The sequence below is a fragment of the Aspergillus mulundensis genome (assembly GCF_003369625.1).
Source record: "Aspergillus mulundensis strain DSM 5745 chromosome Unknown scaffold_1, whole genome shotgun sequence".
Lineage (NCBI taxonomy): Eukaryota > Fungi > Ascomycota > Eurotiomycetes > Eurotiales > Aspergillaceae > Aspergillus > Aspergillus mulundensis.
Genome location: NW_020797889.1, coordinates 1,901,499 through 1,929,475, shown reverse-complemented (window position 1 = coordinate 1,929,475; position 27,977 = coordinate 1,901,499). Strand labels below are relative to the sequence as shown.

At 53.4% G+C, this 27,977-nt stretch overlaps 10 protein-coding genes across 10 annotated transcripts; 6 read left to right on the top strand and 4 right to left on the bottom strand.

The window, feature by feature from the left end:
• Positions 1-106: 106 nt before the first annotated feature.
• DSM5745_02140 (Single-stranded DNA-dependent ATPase) lies at positions 107-3,685 on the top strand (the record flags this gene model as incomplete). Its single annotated transcript, XM_026744156.1, has 3 exons — positions 107-170; positions 334-840; positions 894-3,685. 3 exons carry the CDS (start codon positions 107-109, stop codon positions 3,683-3,685), a joined length of 3,363 nt encoding a protein of 1,120 aa, XP_026607319.1.
• A 313-nt stretch (positions 3,686-3,998) lies between these two features.
• On the bottom strand, positions 3,999-4,656 carry DSM5745_02139 (med21 domain-containing protein; the record flags this gene model as incomplete). The annotated part of the gene is made up of 2 exons (XM_026744155.1): positions 3,999-4,556; positions 4,615-4,656. 2 exons carry the CDS (start codon positions 4,654-4,656, stop codon positions 3,999-4,001), a joined length of 600 nt encoding a protein of 199 aa, XP_026607318.1.
• Positions 4,657-4,895: 239 nt separating this feature from the next.
• On the top strand, positions 4,896-5,837 carry DSM5745_02138 (uncharacterized protein; the record flags this gene model as incomplete). The annotated part of the gene is made up of 1 exon (XM_026744154.1): positions 4,896-5,837. The coding sequence occupies one exon, from the start codon at positions 4,896-4,898 to the stop codon at positions 5,835-5,837; it is 942 nt and encodes a 313-aa protein (XP_026607317.1).
• A 111-nt stretch (positions 5,838-5,948) lies between these two features.
• On the bottom strand, positions 5,949-6,650 carry DSM5745_02137 (putative kinetochore protein spc24; the record flags this gene model as incomplete). The annotated part of the gene is made up of 3 exons (XM_026744153.1): positions 5,949-6,126; positions 6,178-6,575; positions 6,624-6,650. The coding sequence occupies 3 exons, from the start codon at positions 6,648-6,650 to the stop codon at positions 5,949-5,951; spliced, it is 603 nt and encodes a 200-aa protein (XP_026607316.1).
• A 237-nt stretch (positions 6,651-6,887) lies between these two features.
• On the top strand, positions 6,888-7,528 carry DSM5745_02136 (mitochondrial fission 1 protein; the record flags this gene model as incomplete). The annotated part of the gene is made up of 4 exons (XM_026744152.1): positions 6,888-6,909; positions 6,962-6,980; positions 7,042-7,135; positions 7,202-7,528. 4 exons carry the CDS (start codon positions 6,888-6,890, stop codon positions 7,526-7,528), a joined length of 462 nt encoding a protein of 153 aa, XP_026607315.1.
• Positions 7,529-8,169: 641 nt separating this feature from the next.
• On the top strand, positions 8,170-9,707 carry DSM5745_02135 (putative RING finger domain protein; the record flags this gene model as incomplete). Its single annotated transcript, XM_026744151.1, has 4 exons — positions 8,170-8,277; positions 8,324-8,898; positions 8,945-9,442; positions 9,515-9,707. 4 exons carry the CDS (start codon positions 8,170-8,172, stop codon positions 9,705-9,707), a joined length of 1,374 nt encoding a protein of 457 aa, XP_026607314.1.
• Positions 9,708-11,389: 1,682 nt separating this feature from the next.
• DSM5745_02134 (amidohydrolase) lies at positions 11,390-13,100 on the top strand (the record flags this gene model as incomplete). Its single annotated transcript, XM_026744150.1, has 2 exons — positions 11,390-11,571; positions 11,624-13,100. 2 exons carry the CDS (start codon positions 11,390-11,392, stop codon positions 13,098-13,100), a joined length of 1,659 nt encoding a protein of 552 aa, XP_026607313.1.
• A 128-nt stretch (positions 13,101-13,228) lies between these two features.
• Positions 13,229-14,779, bottom strand: DSM5745_02133 (putative aminotransferase family protein (LolT); the record flags this gene model as incomplete). The annotated part of the gene is made up of 3 exons (XM_026744149.1): positions 13,229-13,970; positions 14,036-14,639; positions 14,701-14,779. 3 exons carry the CDS (start codon positions 14,777-14,779, stop codon positions 13,229-13,231), a joined length of 1,425 nt encoding a protein of 474 aa, XP_026607312.1.
• A 152-nt stretch (positions 14,780-14,931) lies between these two features.
• On the bottom strand, positions 14,932-19,699 carry DSM5745_02132 (uncharacterized protein; the record flags this gene model as incomplete). Its single annotated transcript, XM_026744148.1, has 4 exons — positions 14,932-15,230; positions 15,279-18,996; positions 19,072-19,492; positions 19,602-19,699. 4 exons carry the CDS (start codon positions 19,697-19,699, stop codon positions 14,932-14,934), a joined length of 4,536 nt encoding a protein of 1,511 aa, XP_026607311.1.
• Positions 19,700-21,501: 1,802 nt separating this feature from the next.
• On the top strand, positions 21,502-24,553 carry DSM5745_02131 (putative alcohol dehydrogenase; the record flags this gene model as incomplete). The annotated part of the gene is made up of 6 exons (XM_026744147.1): positions 21,502-21,945; positions 22,354-23,166; positions 23,214-23,499; positions 23,783-23,916; positions 23,989-24,363; positions 24,443-24,553. 6 exons carry the CDS (start codon positions 21,502-21,504, stop codon positions 24,551-24,553), a joined length of 2,163 nt encoding a protein of 720 aa, XP_026607310.1.
• Between the last annotated feature and the right edge of the window lie 3,424 nt (positions 24,554-27,977).

Sequence of the window (27,977 nt, the reverse complement as noted above, 5' to 3'; positions counted from 1 at the left end):
TCTTTGGATACATCATATTCTTTGATCCGCGCTCTACTGCATCGGCAATTTCTTGCATCTACAGTCGCGACTTTGTTATCGTTCGGTGTCTACACCGTGAGGAGTCATGGCGTCCCAAGCACACATGCTCCTCAATCCTCGGGCGTACAAGAAACAGCTACAGAAAAATGGTAACGCTTCAGTCTCTCATCCTTACCAGAGCTCCAAGGTGATCCTGGCACTGATCATAAGTCCCAAAATGATCCTTCCCTGAGCCGTCGTACAGACGGTCACCCAAACCACCCGAAGATCCTGATGACTCGGAAGCAGCAAGCTGACTTAGCGGATTAGCAGGACAACAGAGCGCAAACAGCCAGCAGCGCAGCGTCGCCTCATCCATAGCGCCACAAGGCACGACCTTCGCGAATCGCCTACTGAGCCCCCAACGTGCACCCTCCGCCGATCACGCAAGCGGCTCGCTGTCGCAATACCCTTCGTCGGCTGGATCGACGAGTACAAACGCGTCCCCCAACTCCTCTGCACACGCGACACCGGACCTGGATGTGCACTTTACAAGCACATCGGATGTGGAATTTAGTGACGGCAAGCGGAACGCCGATGTTGTGGAGCTTAGCGACGATGCGGACTCGAGACATAGAAGCCTTATCGAAGATATGTACGGGGTAGAGCGGCGGATGGGCACTCCGTACAAGCGAGTGAAAACGGAAGATGGGAAATCTGAGAGAGCGAAACGAGGACCCATTGGGGGGAACAGCGGCTTGGGGGAATACATGAAAGAGGATGGCGGAGACACGGGGAGCTCCACTGCCATAACTCCAGATGTTGTTGACCTGACTTTTGGTAAGAAGCTGATTGTTGGATGCTCTAGCTACATGCTAATGAATTGATATAAGATGTCTCGGGAAGCAACGACGACGACGACCTTCAAGTGACCGGCTCCAACAACCTCAGCGCGCAGAGAGTATGTTATGGAAAGTTGGAGAATGCTACAATACAGGCGTCGCTTATTCCCATGCCTTCACCGCAAACAATTTTCGGAGACGTGGCACATTGGCCCTCAATGAAGCTTGGAGTTCACAGACAAGTGGGACAGGGCCACTACCGAATTGAGGTTTCTGACCCCAATGGGAAGATTTTCGGTGCTGTCGATTCAAAGACTGCAGCCGTGATTGTACCCCTCCTTGATTCCCCGGCTCTCAAGGTGGATGTTGCTGCCCGTCTTGATTCTCGAAAGAAAATGCCCAATGATGTGCCATGGGCCCCCTGTTCGTCGAACTTCCGGGCCTCCATCAACCTATACGGCCTTCGCCAGGATGCAGAGAAGGTTGGCAACTACCTAGGCCAGCACAACGTCTGGCTTGCCGCACCGTTCTCGGTAGAACAAGGAGTTACTCTCTTTAATCCTCACGCCGAAAGAAGACGCCTGCAGCCGAACTATGCGCCAACCGGAGCGCAACGGAATCGGAATGGAGTAAATTATGAAGTCAGGTCTGCTGAAGAAGTGACTGATGCTGTCATGAAAATGTTTGATCAGCTTCAGAGTGCGGACAACCTTCCTGAAATGGAGCCCCCGGAGTTTGTCACGACGCCACTTCTCCGGCATCAGAAGCAAGCTTTGTGGTTTATGACAGAGAAGGAGAGTCCTCGAAAGTTTGGGCCCAACGAGGAGGATAATAACTCCCTCTGGAGGCGCGAATACAAGGCCAACGGGGCTAACAAGTTCCGTGAAATCATCAGTGGTACCATTCTTGACGAGGAGCCGCCGCAAAGCTTGGGGGGACTTTTGGCTGACATGATGGGTCTCGGAAAGACCCTGAGCATTTTGTCTCTGGCTGTTTCATCACTCGAGCAAGCTCACGAGTGGGTGAGGATGATTCCACCACCTGAATTGGTAAAGGACCAACCTGGCATTCGAAACACAAAGACTACTCTTCTTGTGGTACCCCTCAGCACTGTCAACAACTGGGTCTCGCAGATTAAAGAACACTTGCAAGAGGGTTCGGTCACATGGTATGTTTTCCATGGCTCCTCTCGGACTACGAGCGTGGACGAACTGTCCAAGTATGACTTGGTTATCACAACATATAGCATTGTCCTAAGCGAGCTTTTTGGTCGCGGCTCTAAGCGAGCGGGGGCAAGCCCACTAACTAGAATGAACATGTTTCGCATTGTCCTGGATGAAGCTCATACTATTCGGGAGCAAAGCGCGGCCCAGACTCAGGCGATTTTCAAGTTAAGCGCCCAGCGCCGCTGGTCAGTAACTGGAACGCCCATTCAGAACCGGTTAGACGACTTGTTCTCGGTGACAAAGTTTTTAGGCCTTTATCCATACGAAGACAAGAGTCGTTTCAACATGCACATTCTTAGCCGGTTCAAGACAGGCGATGCAACTGTTATCGCGAGCTTGCGCGTGCTGGTTGACTCCTTTACCCTCCGACGAGTCAAGGACAAGATCGATTTGCCGGCGCGACATGATAAGATTGTGATGCTTGAGTTCACCGAGGCAGAGGCACAATTGCACGAGTTCTTCCGCAAGGAATCGAATGTCATGATGCGAGTGATTGCAGGAGAAGACAAGAGCCATATAAAGGGTCGCATGTACCACCATATTCTGAAGGCCATGATGATTCTCCGCCAAATCAGCGCACATGGCAAGGAGCTGCTGGACAGCAATGAGCGAGCGCGTATCAAAGGCCTTAGCGTTCATGATGCCATTGATCTTGAAGAGGGACCCAGCGCCGATGTCGTCGCAGCCGATAAGAAAGCATATGGAATGTTTATTCTGATGCAAGAGTCATCTGCCGATATGTGTGCCATTTGCAGCAAGCGTTTGGAGGAGCCAAATGCGGACACAAACGGATCTAGCGGTCCAGGAAAGAATGATACCATGGCCTTTTTACTGCCCTGTTATGACGCCCTCTGCCCGGAATGCTTCTCTGGTAGAAAGCAGGCATTTGACAATCAAGTTGTAGGCCCGGGGACTTTTGATATCAAATGCGATGTTTGCGAAGGCTGGATCCCCGCATCATACTCGACAATTACGGCAACGGGCCTACAGGATTACCTGATGGAACAGGAACGAGCAAAGCACGGACCCAAACAAGCAAAAATCCTAGGGGAATACGAAGGTCCACACACAAAGACCAAAGCACTCCTATCATATCTTCGTAACACGGCAGAGGAAAGCGCAAGGCTCCCCAAGGGTGAACCCCCTCTCAAGAGTGTTGTCTTTTCCGCCTGGACATCACATCTTGATCTTATCGAGATCGCTCTCCGAGCCCAGGGGTTGACAGGGTACACACGGCTTGACGGGACAATGAGCCTGCCAGCGCGCAACAAAGCGCTCGATACGTTCCGCGAGGACAACAATATAACGATCCTCCTAGCAACTATTGGAGCCGGTGGTGTGGGTCTTAACCTTACGTCTGCCTCGCACGTATACATTATGGAGCCGCAATATAACCCAGCAGCCGTGGCGCAGGCCATTGACCGTGTGCATCGGTTGGGACAGACGCGCGAAGTTACAAACGTGCAGTTCCTCATGAAGGACAGTATCGAGGAGAAGATTGCCGAGCTGGCGAAGAAGAAGCAGCAGTTGGCTGATATGAGTTTGAACCGCGGCAAGCTGGATAAGGCCGAGGTTCAGGAGGGGCGGATGAGGGAATATCGCAGCCTATTCAAATGATTTATTTGCTTTCGTTTACGCTTTCAATGGGTTTGTTTCACACGGGTTGGGTTTGGTCTGGTTTGGTCGGGTTTGGCTTCCACATATTGATACCCAGGTTTTTTGCTGCCTTCTTGCTTGCTAGCCATTTGTGCTTCCATTGGTTATTCCCCATCTCGTTGATTTTATACATTATGGATCGTGGATCTAGAACAAGGCATGACGACGCAAGTCACGGACGGCATCATATCATCTTTAGCTAATGAATTGTCATCTCATGGAACCAGAGAACCCCCGCAAGAACGAAAGACTGCCTAAAGCAAGAGTATGCGACTTATCGTCCTCCATAAATTCCGCACTCGACAGCCCCCAAAACCCCCTCAACTCTCCTCCTAAGCACCCTCAACTCTCTAACCTTCCTCTCCCTCTCCTCCTCAACCTCCCTTAACTCCCCTTCCAACTCTCTTATGCGCCTCTCCTGCTCCTGCTCCGAAGACCCGATCCCAGGCAGCACCGAAATTAAATACTCGATCTGCTGCTCCTTGATGACCAGGTCACGCGCTAATTCGCGCTGTCGCGCCGCGAACGTGCGCGGGGAGTCCGGGCGCGGCGGGAGGCCTTCTTCGATTCCGGCTGTTGCCCCTGCTTCGTCTCCTCCAGCTCCTGCTGCAGCGCCCGGGGCAGGTGGACCCGGTGTTACTGCGCCTGCGGCAGCGGACGGCGAAGCTTGCGAGAGGATTGCGGCTGCGCTGGCGGGGATAGGCGGGTTTGTAGAGTTCTTTTGGATCTTTGCTAGGGCGGGCGCGGATGTGGGGGTTGGGGGTGGGATCGCGGGGGAGTTGTCGTGGTAGGTTGTTAGGTAGCCGATTGTGGCGTAGAATTGGGTTGCGAGCTTTGTGCTGTTAGTTTGTTTGGTATCGCATGGAATGGAGAGGATGTGTGGTAGGCACCTGGTCAAGGCATGTTTGGAGTTGGGTCAAAATGTCGGCCATTATGGCGCTATCCAGTTTGGTCGATGAGATGAGACAGGAATGACCAAGTGATTTGCGTGGATTGGGTGTTGAGCTGAGTTTGGGAAGAGATGGGTGTGATTATTGAGATGGAGCTAAAGTTACAATTCCTTATCGGGGTGGATACTTGCGGAGTCAGTATCGGAGTTAAGGCAGACCGCCGTAAATAGCTTCGACCTGGAATTTTGTAACCTTCTACAACTTTTATACAATGTTAGAATATGCACCCGACTCGCCCCTTCCTCTCCATTGCTCTACCTTCCTCACCTCCAGCTCAACTCGCAACTAGGAGCTCCGTTACCCCCCTGAACCGCCGCCTCTTCGGCCTCCCTACACCCCCCGCACCACTTACCTCCCTACACAACGACCTTCCCTCGTTTCTCGACTATGCGAGGCGTACGAGTCTCCCTGAGAAGACAACAACTTATCAAGGCACGATCTACGAGTATACTGTGCAATCGCACCTCCGCGCCTCCGCCTTCAGTCTACACCGTGTGGGCGGGAAATCAGACCTGGGTATCGACCTTACCGGGACATGGCACGTTGGCGCGAACCCGGTAATCGACCCGCCCGTGCGCGTGATCGTGCAATGTAAGGCGACAAAGGCGAAACTCGGGCCGCATGTTGTCCGAGAACTTGAGGGCGTTACGGCGAGGCATTTTGCGGTTTCGCTGGCGAGGGGGTCGGGTGGCGGTGTTGGGATGCTGGTTGGCCCAAGAGAAACGAGTAAGGGGGTCCGAGAGGCGCTGGGGAGGAGTGCGATGCCGCTTGTTTGGATGATGGTTGAACGAGATGGGAGGGTGAGGCAGGTGCTGTGGAATGGGAGGGTAGAGAAGCTGGGGCTTGGTGGGTTGGGGGTTGAGGTTCTATACTCCAAGTCTGGAGAAGGAGAGGCAGAAGCGGAGGTCTCCACGGAGGCTAGGTTGACGTGGGAGGGCAAGGAGGTACAGACTATGGATGAGGTTGAGGAGGGCATGAAGCGGCTGGAAGAAGAGTGGATGACGAAGTGGAAGGAGGACGGACTGGAAGATGTGTCCGCGGAGGAGGTATTGGACGCGGTGGAGAAGTTTGTGCCGGAGACGAGGCCGATATCAATTTCGGATGAGGAGAGGAAAGAGGTGGCTAGGAGCTTGTTGCTAACTCGCTCTGGCCGTGTGCAGTAGATGCCATGTACAATAGCCCTGTACTATATAACGAAGTTATGATATCTGATAATATATAAAAGATCAATGGGTATCTGTCCTACACCATAACGCCGAAGAAACGTGCACCGCTCAGCCCTGCATAGTCGACCAGAAATAGTTGGAGTAGAAAAAGCGGGAGAACTTCGGATCCAGGTTGACGACGTGGACATCGCCCTTGCGACTGTTGCGGATGACAGCCTTGGTGAAGTTCCCTACCTCGTCGGGTTCGATATCAATGCCTAATGCCCGGTAGATCTTCAAACGCAGTCTGCTCCCGTTAGCAAGAATGTCCAAGCGCAATGGTACAGTCAGAACATACAGTATAGCATCATCAGCCTCCCTCTCCCTTCGGGTGGTCTCATCGCCTTCAAGACCTTGCGCCTCTAGATCTGCCAGTCTCTCCTTTAACATCTCCAGTTCGCCTTCAAGGCGCTCGCTCTCAATCTCGAGCTCCGATGCGGCCTTGGCAATGCGGAATTTCTTTGTGTCCAGCTCGACCATGGCGGCGGCGTGTTTGCTCGCGTCGTGGGCGGCGACGGCTTCTTCATGTTGCGTGTTTAGCGACTGGAGGTGGCGTGACAGTTTGCGGAGGGCGGACTCGGCCTCGCGCATGCGTAGCTCGCGGGACTGCTGGAGAGTCGCGAGGGAGTCATTGATGCGGGAGACAGCTTGTTTATCGGGCGCGATATTGAAATTGCCGATTGTGTGATGGATGAGCTAGGTATATTAGTATGGGCGTGACATCCAGAAGTGGAATGATCTTACCGTAGAGGGGTTTTCGTCGAGCAACATGGCGACTGTGATTCCTGACTGAATGAGGTGGCAGAGTAAACTGGATGGCTGCTCCGATAGCAGCAGTGAGGGGATTGTTTGCGGTAGACCCGAACCGGTTGGTTGGGTAGGCAACCGCCACAACTCCACGTGCACCGCCTCGTCATTTGGAGCAGTGAAGCTGCCTGGAATCTTGACATCACTTTCGCATTCTTTACCATAGACTCCGACCGTTGTCTTGTATTCTAACAGTACGAAATGACTTCCTCAAATCTTCCCTGTACGCGGTCCAAGTTTCTTATGCCCAGTTGCCCTTTACTGACAAAATCTAGATGCCGCAGATGCTGAAAGGTAGAGCTCCTCTCCACGTTGAATTGCTACAGGCGCCACAGCAGCTAACGAAGCATGATAGCCCGCTGAAGCCCGCAGAGCTGCAGGTCCTCCGTGCCCAGTATGAAAAAGAAGGCGACTACGTTGGCGTCCAGACTAAGTTCAACTACGCTTGGGTATGTCTCTACCGGTCTCTATAACATGACGATGTCTGGACTGTATTGACATAACATCCTGTATAGGGTCTGATCAAGTCTAACTCCCGATCTGAGCAACAAGAAGGTGTCCGTTTGCTGTCCGAAATATTCCGCGCTCACCCCGAGCGACGCCGTGAATGTCTCTTCTACCTGGCCCTGGGCAACTACAAGCTAGGAAACTATGGAGAGGCCCGCCGATACAACGATCTTCTTATCGACAAGGAGCCGGGAAATCTACAGGCGGCCAGTCTCCGAACCCTGATCGACGATAGAGTATCGCGCGAGGGGATGGTTGGCATCGCTATCGTTGGAGGGCTGGCCCTCGCTGCGGGAGTAGTGGGAGGCATGCTGTTCCGGGGACAGCGGCGATAAGTCTGCAGGGACCTGGGGCATACTATTTAGGTGGCGAGAGCTGTATATACATGACGACGTCGATGATGATTTCCGTCTCTGCTCTTATGCTTTTTGCGTTTCTTTCTTTCGTGTTTGGGCTCTTAGCATGATGCATAACTTTAGGCTTTGGGCGTTCTTGACTGGACGAGAGATGGCTTAAGGTGCAATATAATCCTAATCCTTTCAGCTGTTTGTTTATTTACAATTCAAACCACTAGTAACGGAGAATGGGGTTAAAGAGAGCAGAACAAGGCTCTTTTCTTTGATAACTGCGCCACATCCGAGGCTAACGTCATTCAATATTAATGCTCCGTTTACACCACTGTCTCTGTCTGATTCACAGTTCTAATAAAGTCTCAGGTCTGCCTTGCTGAAATTCATCGTTCTTTCTTTCCTCTTATTTTTTGTATGAAACCGCCTTTGTGTACAGCAAGATGATCATATTCGCTGGTGCCTGCCAGTCCTTCAGACAATGAACAACGGCTTTTCTGTTTGACTCAGTCGATTGGACTCAAGTACCTCTCTCGACCCCTCCTCTGACTCTGTCTTGATTTCTCACCCAGATCTTATCTCGTTTTTCTGTCTCTTTTGATCCGATTTCCACTCCAGACCCCTTCAACATGGATACAGGCGATCGCGTTCTCTGCCATGCCTGCGGCAGAGTATGGCTTCGCAATCTGTATGACACTCTAGACTGCCCGTACTGCAGCTCAGACTTTACAGAAATCGTACGCATCTGGGCCACTTCTTCCTGTGTTAGACTGACCCGTGCAGATCGAAATCCCTCCCGATACAGATCCCGAACCTGAAGCCTCTCCTGTATCCTCACCTTCCCCTTCATCGTCGCAGCCGCACCCCGACCCCCCAGAGTCCTTCCCTGGCCAGCGCTCGCCCTCGCCGTTCCCAGCAAGCCCATTTGCGAACCACGACCCATGGGGCCACATGAATGATGGAGATGACCATGGGTGGATCGACCCTGGCTATCATTACACTCACCGGACCTTCCAATCTCCTGGCGGCAACATCCGATTCACTTATCAACTCCGCAGAGGACCGGGCGCGACCAGAGGAATGGGCCATGAGACCACGGATCCTGCAAGCACCGCGTTCCAAGGCTTCGATTCATTCATTCACAATATGGGTGAGCTCAACCGCGAACGCGCCGCGCGGGCGCAAGGACCTGGGTCGCCAAGCCGTCCGCAGCCGCCGCGACACGCTTTCGATAACATGTACGGGCCAGGAAACGCTCCCCGTTCTCCCCATGGCCGTCATCACGGGCCTGGTGGCTTGTTTCCTCGCGATGCGAATGGCCCTCAGCCGATGGACTCTCCGCTGCAGAATCTGGGAGAGTACGTTTCATCGCATCTTTATAATGGTCTTTTCTAACTGCTGCAGGATGCTTGATATATTCCACACCAACATCACCAACCTACAAGCCGGGCAGCCTGGAGGATCTGGCAGGCCTGGAGGACCAAATATTCGTGTCATGAATGGCGGCGCTGATAATCCTATTGGAGCGCTCCTTGCGGCTCTCTTGAATATCAGCCGCAATGGTGATGCAGTGTATTCTCAGGAAGAACTGGATCGGGTGATATCCGAGTTGGTAGAGCAGGCAGGAAACCGCACCGCCGCACCTCCGGCATCCCAAGACGCCATCCATGCCCTCCCTAAGAAAATAGCCGATGCAGGATTGCTTGGAGGCGAGGGAACCGAGTGTTCGATTTGTATGGACGCCGTCAAAGTGGGCGACGAGGTCACCGTTCTCCCTTGCACACACTGGTTCCACCCGCAGTGCATCGAGATGTGGCTAAACCAGCATAACTCCTGCCCGCACTGTCGACGCGGGGTTGAACCAACGACGGCGCCGGGTGCGAATGCGCCTACCCCGACATCGTAAGCGCTCTTAACATAGCTTCCAACGATAAGTGACAAGTGTGACTGATAATCGCTTTCACTCTCGTACAGATCAGAAGGGAACTACGACCAGGCCGAACGCCCAGATACCAACGCCAACAACAACACACCCTCAACTGCTACTGATGAGGGCCAAAGATCTCGTCCGCGGACAACCAGTCGTGGCGAAAGTACGACCTCGACCTCGAGTTCTGGCGGATGGACAGGATGGGTTCGCAGTCGGCTTGGAGGAAGTGGGAGTTGATGTCTGGTTTCTCTTCTCTTCCCCTTTCCCTTCCTTCCCATGCTCTTTCTAATATGTTACTTTGTTTTATCCCCCTTGGAAGGCATTTTTGTGCAGCCTGAATTTGATTACCTGCCAGATAGACCTTGGACGAGTCCGGACAGAATACGGGCCTACGATTTGACGTAATGAACGACAGGAAGGGTTATCTTGTATGTACAGAATTACCTTGCTACGAATGAATGACAACAATAATCTCCTAGGCTCGGACCCATTGTACGGTGCGTGATTCTAAAACCTAATTCCTGACTCTAGATCACGGGCCAAGGAATGTATCTATTTTATTTTCCTTTCTCAATTGAATATACCCATGGCACGAATCGCACATCGAGACGGGCCTGTCGCCGGCCTGCCGCAGCACTTTCTCCACCAATCTACTCCACGCCAAGCCCTGTGATAATATTCTCTCGGCCATTATGCGTCTTGCTCGCTAGGAGGACGGAGGATGCAGCCCAGGCAGTCCAGCAAGTTCCAGCTCCTGCAGGTCAACTTACGGTCGCATGGCTAGGCCCACTTCGATTCCGACACCTTGGGGCCTGGGCAGGGTTGCGGATCCCCCGAATATCCTCAACATGCGGGCCGTTCCGCTGGCGTGTTCGCTCGTCGATCCAGATTCCAGAGTGCAGACAAGGACCTTGTGCGAGGTCAATATTGCCCCTTGTACGAGCTCGTGCAGATGGCTGGGAAAAAGCGAGTCTTATCGGGTGAAACCACGGGAACGCCGGACGGAGGAGATGTTGGGATGCCGCATTGCTCGGGGATTCTTCCGGCGGTGACCACTTACCACTGGCAGATCCAAAGTATCGCTAAACAGCTGCGGCTGTTGATGGCTTGATGCACGATCAGAGTCCTGGAGCTTTCTGCGCAGTCTACTCCCTGGATTTGAAGGCTTCCCGCCAGCGGCAGCTGCAACGCCGCCGCGCAACCTCGGTCTTGACTGTGCCTACCAAGAGTCAAGTCTTCTTCAAACGTCAGTGGATCATCGAAATTGATACCCTGCGCGTTCTCTTGGCAGTCTCGCTAGCTTTGCGATGTTCAAGTGTTCAAGGGATTCAGCCCTGCGTCTTTCTTTGGGTGCTCTAGGGGTAACATGTATGGGTTTAGCTCACAAAGCAGTGACCAAGGGAAGAGTAGTTGTCTACTCTTTAACAAGAGTTAGAAGCTGTGGGAGGAAGGAGTGAATATCTCCGCCACTCGCCTCTCGAGACAATCCAATCATGTTTCTAAGCCGGAGCCTCGCTTTGCTCGAGCCATGATGGATGGAACTGATCACTGCCTGTCTGAATAAAGCTCCGCCTAGATTGTCACCAACCCCGATGTTTATTAATGCCGGGGAGCGAGAACTCCAAGCTCGATTTGTGCCAGTCAATGCATCTTTCTATGTTTGTGCCCAGATTCAGGTTTAAAGCAGTCCGGAATGTGTACCTCCGCGCTGCTACTTGGCCTGCTCAAAGGGTCGATATATAGCATTATAAAGAGACAGCTTATGGTAGATTCTCTAATCTACTACCTAGTCTAATCCCCCGCCTACTAGCACCGGAGATGTCATGACATGCGCCCTAGGGCGCGCCCCTGGCCCACTTATTTAGTTGGAGCAGATTGATCTTCTTCAACTCTCCAACTTCAACCCCTCCAACCCCGCCATGAAAATCCTCTACCGCAACGCCGCCATTGTCTCTTCTCCTATTGGAAGCGAAGGCGAAGCTGAATGTCTCCTAATCGAGGATGATACCATCGCCTACGTAGGCCCTGAGCAAGATGCCCCTGCATCAGATAAACAAATCGACCTAGCCGGACGCCGAGTCCTGCCTGGCTTTATCGATGGGTATGCCACCTCCAACCTTTTTACTATTCAATTGGTACTAATCGCGTAAAAGGCACATGCACCTGCTCCTTTTCGGGGCCTCGCTATCCAAAATCAACCTGGCAGCATGCAGATCCCTGTCCGAGATCCAATCGACCATCCGAGATGCAGCAGCCTCCCGACCAGCTTCCACATACCCGCGTCTCTTCTGCAGCGGCTGGATGCACTCCATGACAAACGGGCAAGCGTTAGCCAGCGACCTCGACAACCTCGACCCGCACAACCGCCCCATCTTCATCGACGCCAAAGACCTGCACTCGGCATGGTGCAACACCGCCGCGCTAACAGATCTAGGTATCGACAAGTCCACGCCTACACCGGCAGGCGGGGACATCTCGCGGGATAACTATGGGAATCCCACCGGGTTACTGAGCGAGTCTGCTGCCGTGACGATCGTCTGGCCGCACGTAGCGCGGGTTGCGACAGAGGCTGAGAAGAAGGGATACGTGCGTGATGCGATTCGTGCGTATAATGCGGCCGGGTACACTGGTATGGTGGAGATGGCGAGCGATGAGAATATTTTTGAAACGGCGAGACTGTTGCGAGAGACGGAGTCGGAGTCGTTCTCCATCCGCCTGGCCATGCATTGGATCATCACACCTGCCGCTGATGAAGGGGAGGTACTGAAGCAGGTGGATCGTGCAATTGAGCTCCACAGAACGTATAACAAGAACACTTCACCGGACTTTAGTATCGCAGGCATCAAGGTTATTTGCGACGGCGTTGTAGATGCTTGTACGGCGGCGCTACTGGAGCCGTATACGACTGGCCTATCTTCTTCATCGACAGATGGACCCGTCGCATCTCCAGCACCCCTCTGGGAAGAAGATATTCTGCGTAAAGCTGTCCAGCGCGCCGATGCCGCAGGCCTTCAATGCGCACTCCACGCCATCGGCGACGCTGCCGTCGCCCTCGCCATCAACACTCTCGAAACCGTAAAGCCACCACCCGGCTCACCGTCAAGACGCCACCGCATCGAGCACCTCGAACTCACATCCCCCTCTGATGCAGCACGCCTCGCCTCCCTCGGGATAACAGCCAGCATCCAGCCCGTACATGCTGACCCGGCGATTCTCCGTGCCTGGCCTCGTCTTCTAGGCACAGAGCGGGTACGCCGCGCATTCGCATACCGGGAATTTGTTGAAGCCGGTGCGAATGTTGCGCTGGGTACGGATTCCCCGACGGCGCCGCACAATGCCTTGAGAAATCTTTATACGGCTACGACAAGACGGTCTGCAAGGGAACCAGAGAGCCAAGAGGTGGTTAATGAACATTTCAAACTGAGTCTGGCACAGGCTGTTAATTCGGCGACAAGGGGGTCCGCGTATAGTTGCTTTGGGGATGATGTAGCAGGAACGCTGGAGGTGGGCAAGAAGGCTGATTTTGTGGTGCTGGATATGGAGTGGGATGAAGAGAGGCTCCTTGAGGCAAAGGTGCATAAGACGGTTTTCAATGGGAGGTGTGTGTTTGAGGCGCCTGATGATAAATAAAGTAGTAATAGACGAGCTAGTATATGTCAACGTTGTATACCTATAGCCCTAACCTACTCTTCCTTGTCATCGTGTAACATGCAAGTAACCCCACCCCAGCATTTCCCCATAAATCATCCTTCAAGTATCTACAGATTAGCCTTGATCTCCCTCTTGATCCCCTCAAGAAATCCCGGCACGCCCTCCAAAACCTCCTTGAAGACGCCACCCAGCCAAACAAAATCCTTCTTTTCCAGATAGATCTGCGCACTGAGTCTCACAAACATCCACTCGCCATGTGGGTAGCAAGGCACAAACGTCCCCCGAGCTATCAACTGCTCATGCAGCCAGTGTGCCAGGGGACTCACGTCATCCGGGCGTACATCAACCACTCCCACATTCTCCCCGAGCCCCGAGCCCTGATCTCGGTTGGTGATGCGTACAGGCAAGCGCACATTGACCATCGAACACCCCAACCCCCCCGTCTCCCCCCTCTCAGCCCTCATAACATCCGTGCCCAAAGCAGAGGCAAGCACAGCACCAGCCTCACCAGCAAGTTCCTCCAGATAAGAATAGATGCGCTCCTCGCTGCCACAGATTCGCTCCCGGAACTCCAGGGCCGCGGGGACGCACGCGTATGCGCTGTCGTCCGTTGTCCCCGTGAACTCGAAGAGCGTGACGAAGGGCGATTTGCCCGTGTTTGGGAGAGTTGGTGGAGGGAGGTCGTCTTCCTCGTCTGCACCGGCTGCAGCTGCAGCTGCAGCTGCGGAATTGGAAGCTTGCGCAGCAGGAGGAACATACCCCCATGAAGTCGGCAGACTCGTCCGGATGAACTTCTGGTTGCGCTCCGGGACGTACAAGACGGCGCAGGAGCGCGGGGTGTAGAGCCATCTAGACAAACATTAGCACCGATCTTCTCTTTCTAGGAAAGAGAAAATGAGGGAAGGAGGTGATACTTATGACAATTACTCGTGAAGAAGTCGACCCCAAGCCGCGCCAAATCCAACTTGATCATGCCGACCCCATGCGCCCCATCAACAAGACTCAGCACGCCCTCCTCCTTACAAACACCCGCCAGCTCTTCAAATGGGAACCTTATCCCGGGATTCGAAACAACGGTCTCGAAGACCGCAAGCTTGGGCGTCAACCCTTGCCCCCTCACACCCGCCAGCACCTCCTTAAACCTCCGCACCAACTCCCCCTTCTCCAACGGGAAAACATACTTGACCTTCCTCAACTGCACGCCCCACGATTCCTTCAGTGCGAAGAGGGCGCGTTCGACGGCCCCGTAGACAGTATCGAAGTAGATAATGACGTCATTTGGACCCAGCGTGCGCGTTATGGCGAGGTTATGCAGGACGGTGTTGACGCCTGTGGTTGCGTTCTTCACGAGGACGAGGTCCGAGACGGGGACGTTTAGCAGCGGGGCTAGGGCGGCGCGCGAGGCGTCGATGAGGGCTGGCTGTGTGTACCGGATGAAAATGTCCGGGCTGGACTCGAGGGATTTCTGGAGAGCTTGTTGCTTCTGCAGGATTTGGATGGGGTATGTGCCGAAGGAGCCTGGTGTTTGGTTGTTAGTTGTCTTATAGCTGAGGTTGGAGGAAGGGATGGAGAAAAGAACCGTGGTTGAGGTTGCGGTAGTTGGGGTCGATGAGGAAGTGCGCTTTCATGGGGGCGCCGAATGGGGTTGGGGAGGCCATTGGTGCTAGAGGTTGTTGAAGGTTTAGAGAAAGAGAGATAAGAAATCCGGACGAAAAGCAACGGATGGATCCATTTAAACTACAGTGGAAATACAAAATGCCAACCAAGCTGTGCTACCTAGTCATACATTGTCGTGAGTCACGACTCAGAATCACCGCTTGCCCTTCTTGCGGGGCGCAACCATCTTGAATGCCGCGCTGCTCGTATCCTCCTCCCGGGGTGTGCTAGCAGACCCCTTCTTAGCAACCTCGCTCCAGCCTCCGCCGTTCTTTTCCGCAAGGGCGCTCGTCGAGACCGACTCCACAATTCCCTTATCGGCCAGCTTGCGACGACGGATAAATTCCTCGGCAAATCGTCGGCCATCCAGCGTCTGCGAGTTGGCGTACACTGAATCCGAGATGATTTCAGCCTCTGCGGGAAGAAGCTGTAGCTGCTGGACAAAGTCATCGACTAGAGAAGTTAGCTTGAGTTTTGAATCTTATCAAGAATCAAACATACCATTAATGTTGCTGTTCAGCCCCTTGCCCAGGGTCAACTTGGCCCACTTGGTAAACTCCTCCATGGCCCGGCTGGGGTTGGAAGGTGTGCTGACGGGAAGGACTCGGGGAGTTGTAGTAGCCGTTGTCACGGGCTTGGGACGGACAGGCGATGCCACGATGGGAACCGGCCCGCTGGTGGAGCGCGGCCCGGTAGGAGCAACAGGGGGCGCCTTGGCCTTGCCGCTGGCACCGACCGTGGTCCAGGCACCGGAGCCGGCGCTGACTGGAGAGGCAGCGGGCGCTTTGCTGGCCAGATCCGCATACCGCTTTCCAGCAGAGGGAGGAGCAGGAGTGGTGGCGGCGATGTTCTGAGCAGCAGCCGCAGCCGCAGCCGCAGCCGAACGTTGCTTACGTGCCTCCTCTTCCTTCTGGATCTGAGCAAGCGTCTTCTTTGCTGTGCTGGTGGTAGTGGTACCCTTGTTATTCCAAACTGAGCCTGCTGAAGTAGGAGTGGCAGGAGATCCAGCGCTGGCCCAGTTGGCGCTTGACGGGAGACCGGGGGCTTGCTGCGCCTGAGCCTGGCTGAGACGTTCCTGCTCTGCAAGTAGCTGTGCGCGGCGCGCGGCTGCGGCCAGCTCTTCTCTCTGCGCGGCATTGCGCGCCTCGGCCTCCTGGATTTCCTTGAGAGATGGCCCCTTTGGCATCTCGTTCACCTCCTTGGCCCATGGCGCAACTGAAGTCGTGGGAGCCTCAACAGGTGTCTGGGTCTGAGAGCGCGAGTTGGCGGCGAGAGACTCCGCTACGTTCTGGCGGTTGCGCTGAGCGGCAGGAGCGGGGAGAGGCGAAGCGGAGGGGGGAGGGGGAAATGGCTGAGGCATGGCGGGATCCTTTGTAGCCCAAGCGGCGTCAGCGGCGGCTTGCGCCTGCTGTTGCTGTTGTTGCTGTTTCATCTGCTCTTGTTCCTCCTGTTCCTGTGCGGCCTTCTGGACCTGCTGCGAAAGGGTCAAAACAGGCTCCTCGCTGGTTATAGACGTAGCAAGCTCCTCAAGCGCGGAATTTTTCTCGACATCTTCGGCTGGTTGGGACGGCGCGGTGGCGGGATGGGTAGGCAAGCCCTCCGCAGTGCGCATACCAAATTCACCTTCCTGTGCCCTCAACGCGTGAAATTGACGGAGTCTCTCTTCACGAGCCTGCTGGTCAAACAGGGTGTCACCGTGGGTGCTGTCAAACTGCTCCTGTTCCTGCTGGAGCCGTGCACGGTCTTGCAGCATGGTTGCCACCTGCGGGCTAGGAAAGAGGTTATCGGGCTGTCGAGCGGCGAACGAAGTTGGGCTGCCGAACGTAAAAGGGTCGGACCTGTTCACGTTCAAACGATCGAGCAGCGAAGGAAGCTGCTCTTGGCTGCTGTTTAGAAAATCCGTTCCGAGCATCTGAGAGCCAACGTTGGGCAAAGTGTTGGGCCTGATCGCACCTGGAGCGTCAAAGAAACTGGAGCCCGGCTGCTGCTGTTGTTGGATGGGGCCCTGGATCGGCGAAGGCTGGAAGCCAATTGGAGACGCGATGCTGCCAAAGCTGGGTTGACTGTGAAGGCTGTGGGCACTGGAATGGTGTTGAAGCTGAGGAGGAAAGATCCCAGGAACGCCGGGTTGAAACTGAGTCTGCTTCATGATAGCCTGCTGCTGAGCAAGATGCTCCTTCTGCCGTGCCATCAGATACTGCTCCTCTTGCTTCCTACGCTCGAGGGCATTCTGTTGCTCCGCAGTCAAAGTGGTACCAAAGCTTGGGAAGCTGCCGGGGAATGGAGGCTGCGCAGATCCGGTAGGGGCTGTTCCTGCTCCCCACGTAGCAGCGTTTGGCTCGGGACCATGAGGAACCCCAATCTGTGGAACGAGGAATGGTTCCCGTGAGTTGCCGATGCGGCGCACCAACTGTGCCAGTGGCTCGAACTCTGGGTCCTCCAACTTTCGAATTTGCAAGTCCGGACTGAAGAAACCCGCCTTGAACCAATCGTGCATCTCCAATCCTGTCCATGGGCCCTGAATATTTCCCTGCGGGTCCCGGTAGATCCAGCGCATGCGGTCAGGCATCACCATAGTCCGCTGCTGAGTGGCAGGTAGCGAGCCAGCGCTTCCAGCTTGGCTTGCCTGTTGTCCTTCAGGAACCATGGAAGTTGGAATAGAACCTACAGCGGAAACTGGGGTATGCGAGGTCGAAGTGGTTGCAGGGACCGGTTGACCAGGCGCGTCTGCTGGAAGATCTCCTTGCGTCTCTTCTAGACTGCCGAGATCTTGCCTCGGCTGCTCGCTATGGAATTGTTCCTGCATCGCTTGAGTAAACAGCGAGCCGAGCTTACTCGAGCGACCAATGCTCCCAGTGCCTGAGATCCCGGTATGCGGGCTAAAAAGACCGCCTCCTCCCAATGTCGACAGACTTGGAGACTGAAGATCAGCCATTGAACCAAAGATGGGGTCTCCAAAGCCTGCCGCAAAGGTAGATCTCTCCTTGGTCGGAGTGCCAACCGCTCCGCTAGATGCCCAGCCAGCACCGCCGAGGGAGGGAAGACCGCCTAGGCCACCCAAATTGCCAAAGTTGCGGTTGCCTGCAACGCTCGAGTTTTGGCTACGATCAATGGAAGGCAAGTCCATGCCGGATCCCACGCGACGGATGGAACCAAACGCAGACGAGTCTCGCAGACCACTGAGTCCAGGGTGGCTAGTATTCTGGATATCAGAGCCGTCAGTGTCCACATCTTCCACGTCCCCTCTATCGCCATGCGGGCTTTGGTATGGGTTCGTGTTAGTGGGGCTGGTAGGTTCGCGGCCGTGAAGATGAGGGGTCGGGTTGCGCGAGTTCTCGTGGCTTTGCATCAGGTCACGGAAGCCCGGAATGCTAGAGGTCATTCCAAAGGCGGAGAACCCCAGTTGATCAGCAGATTGAGATGGGGTGTCCTGGGAGCCACCGAGAGCCGCGCTTCCACTGCGCGGTTCGTCCGAGAACGGGTTGGTTTCACTCCGGCCGGTGCGTGTTTTCAATTGCTCACCCCATGGCGATTGGGCCCGTTTCTCAACTTCGCTCTCGCCTAGGCGCTCCAGATTGGTCAAGGACGGCTTCTCCCTCAGCGAATGGACATCCTCCATGCTGTCCTTCGAGAACAGCCCTTTGAGACGACTTTCTCCACGCAAGCTGCCAAACCCAGGCCGCTTTTCAGTGGTTGGGGTTTGCGCAGCGCTCGAGGTACCAATATTGAATGCTCCAAATGCACCCATAGGCGAGAAATTGGCACTCTGCGAAGCTGAAGGCCAAGGGGAAGTCGAACCAGGCAGGCCGACAGGGTTGGTCGAGCTACGCTTCAGGGAACCAAAGGGCGAAGAAGTTTCGACGGTCAACTCCCGGCCTTGGGCTTCCTTTTCCTTCTCTTCCCACTTAGAGACAGATGTAGTGTCTCGAAAGTCGGTTTTACGGCGGAGTAGGGATGGAGGTGGGGTCGAGGTATTCGGTTCGTCACGGAAAAAGCGGGAGCCGCCCGTTGTAGGAGACATAGGGTTTCCGATCGAATCGCCGGTTTCCCGGCGCCTAGGACCCGGCCTTGCGGCGCTAGGAGACGACGTGTTGTAAGGCGCGTTCCCTTGCGTGTAAGAAACGGAAGTCCTGCGTCCCGTACCGCCAGCGGCGGCATTTTCTTTGGCGGCGTTCGTGGGAGGTGGCTTCAATGGAGAGTTGACAGAGACGGAAAATGTCTATAATACTCAGCACCACTCTGACGGCACATAACAAGCGCAAAAATAGGCTTTGGAGAGGGCAAAGGAACGAACCTCTTTCTCATCCTCAGTCATATCCACCAGTCCCAACGGCTCAATCTGTCCACCGTGTTCCCAGCACACCTCGGGTCCGGTTGGATTGTCCTTATGGTCATCCCGCTTCCCCCAAACCCCATTCGCCGCAGGTGTTTCAATATGAGGGTTCCAGTCGGCGACGAAATAATCCGCAACATGTTTAGTCAAAACCCCAGTATCCCGCTGAGCCTTATACAGGTCAAGAAGCTGCTCTTTTGAATAACGGGTGTCGCCAGGCGCTCCATTACGGGCCACGTTTGAGAGGGCTGAGTTCATGTGCGAAGGATAGGCACCGCCGGTTGGGGTCGTTGCGGAGGTCGGATCCCGAGAATGCGAAGGATTCGTTGCAACTGATGGGCGACGGAAGGTTTGTGTTGCTCCATTCATGCGAGTGCGAGACCTGCAAAGTGGTCAGTTGTGACGGGATGACGGAAGGCGAGTGCAGGGCTAGTAGGTATCGTGGACTGCAATCACGGGGAAAGCAAGGTAAAACATGCTGGGCCGCATACCATTCTCCACTGGCGGTTCCATCACCTCTCCTGCTTGAGGCGTCTTGGGTGTTGCCAGCGGCGGCCGAAGCGAAACTCGAAGGGAGTGGCGTCGGCATTGTGTCGTAGTTAGCTTGCTAAAGAACAATGGATAGAAACCGAAGATAGATCGGATGAAAGAAGGTAGCTATAAGATTGGAGAGTTTAGACTATATCAAAGTTAGAGAATGCCACGGAGCAATGTGCGAGTGTCACGACTTGTGACGGACGTGGAGACGAGGAAGGGCAAGAAACCCGTAGGGCCGGCAGTGGGAAGCAGGAAAGTGTGGGATGGGTGAGTAGGCGAAGCAACGGTATCACGTACGTGCTCTGGCAGAGATGCTGAGGGCGGATCGCGGGAGGGATGAGGTCAAAGTCGAGACGGAAGAACGCTAGACGATCCAAGTCGAGAAGAAGATCTGGAGGCTCGAAGTTCCTGAGAAAAATGAAGAGGCTGCGGCGAATTAGCTGGGGACGTGGCATTACCACACGAGGTACTGTCGACGTCACGCCCGTATCTTATTCTTTACTCCCAAAACCGAATCCCCATGTTTAATGAAATTTATTCTCAAACACGCACACAAACTATTCTTCGGCAAGCTGCCTGGACCAGTGGACAGCGTCCACAACGTTGTATGCGAACAGTCTGTATTGTAGCTTGCTCTCTCTCATTTGCTCAGGATGTCTAGCTAGCAATAATACCAGACAAACCAGCACGAAATGGCTTCTGCGTTGCGTTACATTAGAGCTTGAGGAGCCTTGGGTAACAGTGCGTAGTCTTTACTTCCCGCGAGACCTACGCCCAGGTAATGCCACGCGCAGAATCCACTGGTGCTTCGGACGCAAACGCTTCGTTCTCCTGAAGTCGACGTGTCGCTTCATTGAACAAACTGCACAAGAAAGCCCTTCAACTCGAGGCAAGACACCGGAAAGACGCATATGAATGCATGCGAATGATGGTCTGTTTGCTCGAGACTTGAATTCAAGAACACCCGCTGTCATCCTCAATTGTATGCCAGAGGATGAACACTCTGATATATGAATTTGTAATTGTATATCGGTGAAGATATTGCTAAAACGGCCAAATGCTTCCAGGCTTACAGTATACATATGCTGGATCGTTCCCATTGAATAAAAAGGCACGCTTTGCTGTGGACTAGTCCCATCCGCGATCACCATATATCAGGCACAATGAGAGCATTTCCCCATATGTTGGATTTCAAGCATGCATCAATCAATCATGTACAAGGCTCTATCCTCGACTTGGGGGTTATGGCATGATCCGCAAGAAAGGTCTGGAATGTGATTGACATACTCTCTCCGCAATCCAGCCCCAGGCCCAGCCCCCTGTGTATTCCTACGCTTGCAGCCACCTTCTGGATGCTGCACCAAGTTAGTCAATCGATAAAGAGGCAAGCCAATGACCTCTGAGACCTTCATCCTGGGTATATGCTGCGGTCAGCGTTGCGTTGCAGGAGGTCTAGGTGCTCTGGAGCCTGGACTCGGGTTGGCAGCGACCAGGACTACCTTGCCATCCCTTACGGGAAGGTGCATACAGCAGGCATGGCGTGGATCGACCCTTCATGAATAGCAAGTGTTCGACGAAGTCTCTGCTCCCTTGGCTCTTCCTGTCCCAGTAACTCGCTGCTGCTGGGCAAGTTTGTGTCCAAGCTTGAAGCAATCTTGCAGGTCCCTATCATACTGATTCTATGGAGTATCGTCGCACAGAGTCAGCGCCGAATTTTCTAGATGTTGAGTATCCGTGATTGCTGTCGTACGGACTTGGAGACATATTTGCGAACAAGGATGAGGATGATGCGTGTCGAGAGATCCGAAACCACACGCAATAAATACTTGAACAAGTCGACAGGGTCAGGTCAAAATGTACCCGGTCGCCCTCGTCCATTCTCCCCTGCTCAAATCAATTAGCGAACTCCTGTTCCTCACCGACACTATACCATGCCTTTTTTCTGCTCTGCGAAGGCCACTGTCAACAGGGACATCCCATATTCTTGGTATTGGAATGGCAAATCCCTTCGTGCAGGGTACAAACGAAGGGAATACGTACGCGAAGTGCGTACCAATGCTTGCGAACCCAGATCTCATGGCTGTTATCCGGATCCATATCAACGGTACAGCTACCACGAACGTGGCCACCACTACCGGCACGTTCATGACAACTTCGGCTCGCCAAATCAGTGCTCCTCGAGGAGTGATCGATACTGCCGAACATCCTGTCAGTATCCACCAACGGGCTCAGGGTGGTGCCAACAAGAATGCTATTATGAACTTCAATGCCATTGTCTTAGATGTTAATGTGGCTGTGGTTGGTTTATTCATACTTTTACCAACATATGTTTCACGACCAGGCACCCTGTGCTTGCGGTGGCTCTTGTGTATAGCATATCGGAGGGACGAGAGCGGACCGAGGCAGTTCACACAGCGCGTCAAATGCAACTCCGCCATTAGCCTGAGGCACTGTTGTAATGTTTATGATCTCGACTTGGATTTATGTCGTACATAGCGAATTGAAGCATGTTGTCCATATCATTTGAAAGCGGTAACTGGGCAACTGTCCTCTCTATCGAGCGCCGGACAGCCTCGGTTATCGATAACACCGGATTCCCCGCACGTATTTTCGATGAGGTGATCTTTTAATGCAATAACAATTCGTCGAACCCATTGGCTTGCAAACCTCCATTCTCTGTATCGAGTCTCGAGTATTATTTGGCAGACGAGTATCACCATGTCGAAAGCAATCTTTCTCGGAAAAGCTGAGGGCAAGCCTGGGAAGGTCTACTATCCCCTCTCGCTGAAGACTTTACCCCAACCCACCCCGCAAGGCACCGAGCTGCTCGTGAGATTGTCCGCAGCAGCCCTCAACCACCGCGATGTATTTCTGCGCCAGCACCTCTATCCTGGCTTGACGTTTGATGTGCCAATGGGCGCAGACGGCGTCGGGATCGTTGTGGGGGCAGGTCCCGGAGTCACAAACCCAGGGCGATGGCAGGGAAAGCGAGTCATTATAAACCCAGGCATAGGCTGGAAGGACTCTCTGGAGGGACCAGAAGACCCCTCTGGCTATAAGATTATGGGGGGAACAAAGTTCTACAACAAAGGGACCCTGCAGGACTTTATCACGATCGAAGAGTCAGAGCTTGAAGAAGCTCCCGAACACTTGTCAGATGCAGAAGCAGCTGCCTTACCTCTCGCAGGACTGACTGGATGGAGGGCCCTGGTGGTTAAGGCAGGGGAACGCAACACAGGCAAAGGGGCGGCAGTCCTGATCACAGGTATTGGCGGCGGTGTCGCGCTCATTGCCTTGCTCTTTGCTGTAGCGCGAGGCGCAGACGTATATGTGACCAGTTCTAGTGAGGACAAAATCCGCAAATCCATCGAGCTGGGTGCCAAGGGTGGTGTAAATTACAAGGAGGATGGCTGGGAGAAAAAGCTGCTGGGCCTGCTTCCCAAGGGAAAGACGAACTTTGACGCCGTCATCGATGGAGCGGGCGGCAACTCCGTTGAGAAGTCTGTCAAGCTGCTCAAGGTATAAAGACCCTCAATTTGCCTTTCGTCTTCGCTAAAGAATTGCAGGCTGGCGGTGTACTTTCCATCTATGGAATGACAGTCTCTCCGGTAATGCCATTTACGATGCAGGCCGTGTTGAAGAACATTGATGTTCGTGGTTCGACCATGGGCTCCCGGAAAGAGTTTAAGGACATGGTCGATTTTGTCAAGACACACAAAGTCCGCCCCATTGTATCGCGGGTGGTTCAGGCTGAGCTGAGCGATGTTGCTGCCCTCGATGGGCTGTTTCAGGACATGAAAGATAGCAAGCAGTTCGGGAAGCTGGTCATAGAGTTCGGAAAGTCGTCGGAAAGTAAGCTCTAGGTACAGAGTCCTACAGGAATATAATCTGTATATTCGCAGTGGATAGTCAGCTTCAAATCGTTTGAACACGGAACACGGAAGGGATCTCTCATGTGTTGACTTGCTCTTTCCAAACCCGACCACGATGAGCACGACTCGCTCCTTCTTTCCAATGTAGGCTCCAATGCCACGGCAGCCGGTTGCTGATGATGAGAACTACCATCATTCTTTACTGAAGACAGCTATTCTCTTATCATCGAAGCCCATACATTCCTTCATTGTCACGCCTACAGTCCCTCCCCATCTTGGAGTAAATGTCATGGATGTTGAGATCGTCCAGAAGTACGGCCCAGGAATGTCTTTCTATCGCGCGGAGATCAAGGCGGCTCGAAAGAGAACAAGACCGGCAGGAGAAGCCGTGCTCAGGGTATGTTACTCGATGGATGTATGAAGCTGTATCTCGCATGGACATGGTGCGCAAACTAATGCAGCTTGTTAGCGATACTGTGAGGCCCTGAGGGAATTAAGGATCTCGAATAAACTGCTCGAAAACAAGCTGCAGCAACTGTGCTCCGAAGGTCTCCGACTCAACCTTGACGTCGCGCTACTCAAGCGCCATATGAGCGCCTTCAATGGCGAGCTTCTCGTGACATGGCAGTCCGATATCCTGACGCGGTTGATTGAGGTCATCTACGAAAGGCACGGTTGGAGGATGCCGGGGGAAATTCTCGTCGGCGACCACGACGGCCTGGACCGAAATACGCTTTCGAAGATATATGTGATGGCCGCAAGGAAGATTAAGAAAGAGACGGTCATGAAGAAAGCGGTTGGTTTGCCTGAGCAGTACTATCTCGCCCTGCAGAGGTACGACGAAGTAAGTACCCCCCGAATGTTAACCTTTCTATCGACCCACAGTCTAACGTGAATACCTAATAGATTGTTCATCTACGTAGCACAAATCCTTTCCGATCAGAATCCCACTTTGCGCGGTGGCTGGTTTCGAAAATGTCAACTCGGCCAGCAATGTACCGTTTTTGGGCGCGGCTATTCCCCGTGTGCTATAATCGAACTATCCAGGAGAGCTCTGCAATGTTCTTCTGAAGCAGCCAGCCGGTGAGTCCGATGGACGATGGGCGAGCTCAGGGGCTTGAGCGAGGAATCCGCCTGAGCTAGGTTTTTGGAGACGATATTAGCAATGTGAGACATCTTGCAGGAACAGACGAATGGTTTCGTGAGATACTCTCCACGGCAGTGGCTCGCGCAAAAGAACCGGCTACCGGCTATTCCTAACAGAGAACTGGCGGTCACTGCTTCCATGTTTTGCTCGCTGGCTTATCTGTGTGCGTGATGATCTCGTGGTGTTGCTGCCTCTGACTGGCTGTGTTTCTCTTATTTTTGGTCTGCGCGGACACTGGACTGAGCTATAACTTGGCTTGACCCTATCATCATGCAGGGTTTGATGGAACCTGTGGCAATCTCTAGTACGTCACTTTAAGGGGCTTTTCGCCAGGAGATAGGTTTTTTGTTGGGATGATGAGCTATACCGGGCAGGTGGGCATATTATGGATGGAGGCTGTAGCCCGCGGTATACTGGTCATGAGTTGGAGTCAACGTTTGGCCTGTGTATTTATAGTACCAAGATCCTTATAGTGCTAGGTGCCAGAATAGATGGAGTTCAACGTGAAGTGTCTCCGTTTCCGACGATTTGTAGTTCTCTACCAAGCATTCAACGCTCTCACGGACCACGAGGCTTGGGACGGGAACCCATCCCCACGCATGTACACAGCCACGAATGAGTGGGCAGAATAGAACCATCACTTAAGCAAGAGAAATGGATTGTTCGCAATCATATTGCTTTGAATTTTTGGTAAAACTGAGGTCTGGTTGGAAAAAGATTCGACAGTCACGTCCCTCTTCTTGGACCCCCCATAAGATAGACCACTATATATATCTCCGCACACACTCGCTTATCAAGTAATTAATGCTCCAGTCACCACCACCAAGATTATCTAATGCTCTCATACTACACTCAAAGTATTCACTAGTCATTGTACAAGATTTCTGGTCTCATCATTATAAATGTATGTTTTCGGTATACGTTGCGGTGTTGTGTTTATACTAGAGTAGTAGCTGGGGCGTTGGGGGCTTGTAGACTAGTCTACCGTGGGACCGGGTCGTCATAGCATAGCGCTGAGCTAGAGGTAGAGAAAAAGTATGGCGGGCTTCTAGCAAAATAGTCTACTTTTACTCCTAAATCGAAGTAGGCAAAGTAAATTCGAAACAAATTGGCGCCACAAAGTTACCGTAGTTTAGGCCTGAGCGCTCTAGGTGTGCTTCTTTTTTTGCTCGGTCTAACTTAAGATTTCAGAGGCCAGGAAAAGATGGAGAAAAGCTGAGAGCTAGCCCTATAAAGGTAGGGAGATGGATATGTTTTCCATGGATGGGCTGGTGTATAATCGGTATTCGGTAGGGTGTGTCGACTTGGTTGGTTAGTCTGTCCGGGCCCCATCTTCCTATAAATAAATTTGACCTAGGTGGAGGGCCCGTTTGAAGAGCACCCGTTCTCTAGGCGTTTCATGTTTACTATTCATGTGCCTGATCGGTTGGAAGACAGCTATCCTACCGAGAACAGGCATTCGGCCTCAAGATCACTGCTACGAAGTCGGCTAGATCTCATCTAAGGGCTCCCGCCCGTCTCGTTCGATGAGCTCCGGGGAACCAAGAGATCGAAGTTTCGTGTTTCAGTCGGCTGACGAGACAGCTCGTGTTTGCAAAGCCCGATCTGCGTCTCTTAGGGTTTCGACCGTGCGGGATGAGGGCCCTGAAGGTCACCTTGTTAGTAGAGAGGAGAAGGCTCTCTTCAAGGTTCAAAAAGGTAGCTGTTGGCGACGGGGTAAACTTGTGTGACGGACGTAGACCTGTAGAGATCTCCAAGCTAGCCAAGACAGCAAATGCCGTAGACGCGCCGTATATTCTGTCATCTGTAGTCGGCGACTCGGCTCCGACGAGCAGGTCCAACGACGAGGTAGGTCCGTAGACTGCACTGCACGTACATAAAAGTTGACGGCCATCTGAATCAGCTTTCAAGCACGCAGGAAGGACAAAAAAATCCTTCACTCTGACCAGCGCGGACGAATCCCGTTCGGAGAACACTGAAAATGCTCAACTGGCTGATTGTCACAATCGTAGGAGTTGGCAGCTCCGGGACGGTCAAAGTCGGTGGCAAGTGGCATGGCAGGCAACTGCAAGGCCTCCCAGCTTCGTGCTCCGTATCATGTCGATCAAGAAAGCGTTGCGTTGTGCAGGGCTAGGTCACGTTGAAAAGAATGTAGGCAAGTCAGAAGTCTTGTCGCTGCGTGTCTTACTTTTCCCCTGCAGGAAGCGAGGGATGGAATGTGCTTAAGATGAGCCGAGTTGCCTGCGTTCAGTGCACTGCGCTTCGGTATAATGAGGATGCAAGGTGCAACGTGCAGCTTTCCCTTGGAATGTCGATAAGAACAGAAATTGTCGTCGCTTTTGGTCACCCGATGTTCGATTCATCGACCCTGACTGGTAGGCTCCAGGGCTAGGACGATGCCTATGACTGTGCTTGCGAGCAGGGCAGGCTTCGTCACTGTAAAGTCAACCGCAGGATTCTTGTAGGAGAGGCTGAGGCGGCAATCTTCCTAGACATCATAGAGAACCATGCTAAACGTCAAGAAGAGACCGGCGAGGTTACATGTCTGCGGCTGACCTGAAGGATTTGTACTTCTTGTAGACCCTAAGGCGGTGATGTGTAACCTTAACGTAACCTCACGACTCAGTTTCTGGACCGCTGGGTGTTTTATTTGTCGTGATAAGCCCTTGAGCGCTAATCCAGTCTATTATCTCTGTTTCAATAGTTTGACTCTCTGCGCGTGGATGGCGAAGTCCAGCCTCCAGTGCTCCCTAGTACGCTGTACTCCGTGTGGGTTCCGTACTGTTCTCCAGCCCGTTTTGTATGTATGTACTCCGTACGGGCTACGGAGTACCCGTATGGTCGGGGGTTCGGCACTCAAGCACTCTCGCGGCGGCGGTGCAAACCCTAGAGTTAGTCTCCGCAGCTTTGTTTCCCGGTTCCGAACCCGACTATCAAATATTTCGGAGACCCTTACGGAGTAAATGTTCAGCTGGAAAATTTGAGTAGTGGCTGAAGATCGACAGACACCCACCGTCCTCGTCGCGCCTTGCTCCGCAGGGTAAAGTTGGTGGCGGTGCGCTGCAAGTGGGATTTCGATACGTATGTAATTGGTCCTGGCCGAGGATTTGCCGAGAAAGGGACCTCGGCTCTTTTACCATGACAGGCAACATAGTACGGACCACGGAGAACAGGGCGTTCCCGGTCGATACTACGGATGATGAAGATCAGTTGTAAAACTCTTCGCTGGAATAATATTTGCCTGGGAGCCGCTGCTGGATCCTCTCAACGCTGTTGTGCGCTTGAAAGCTACTCTTGTCTTGCTTACGGGT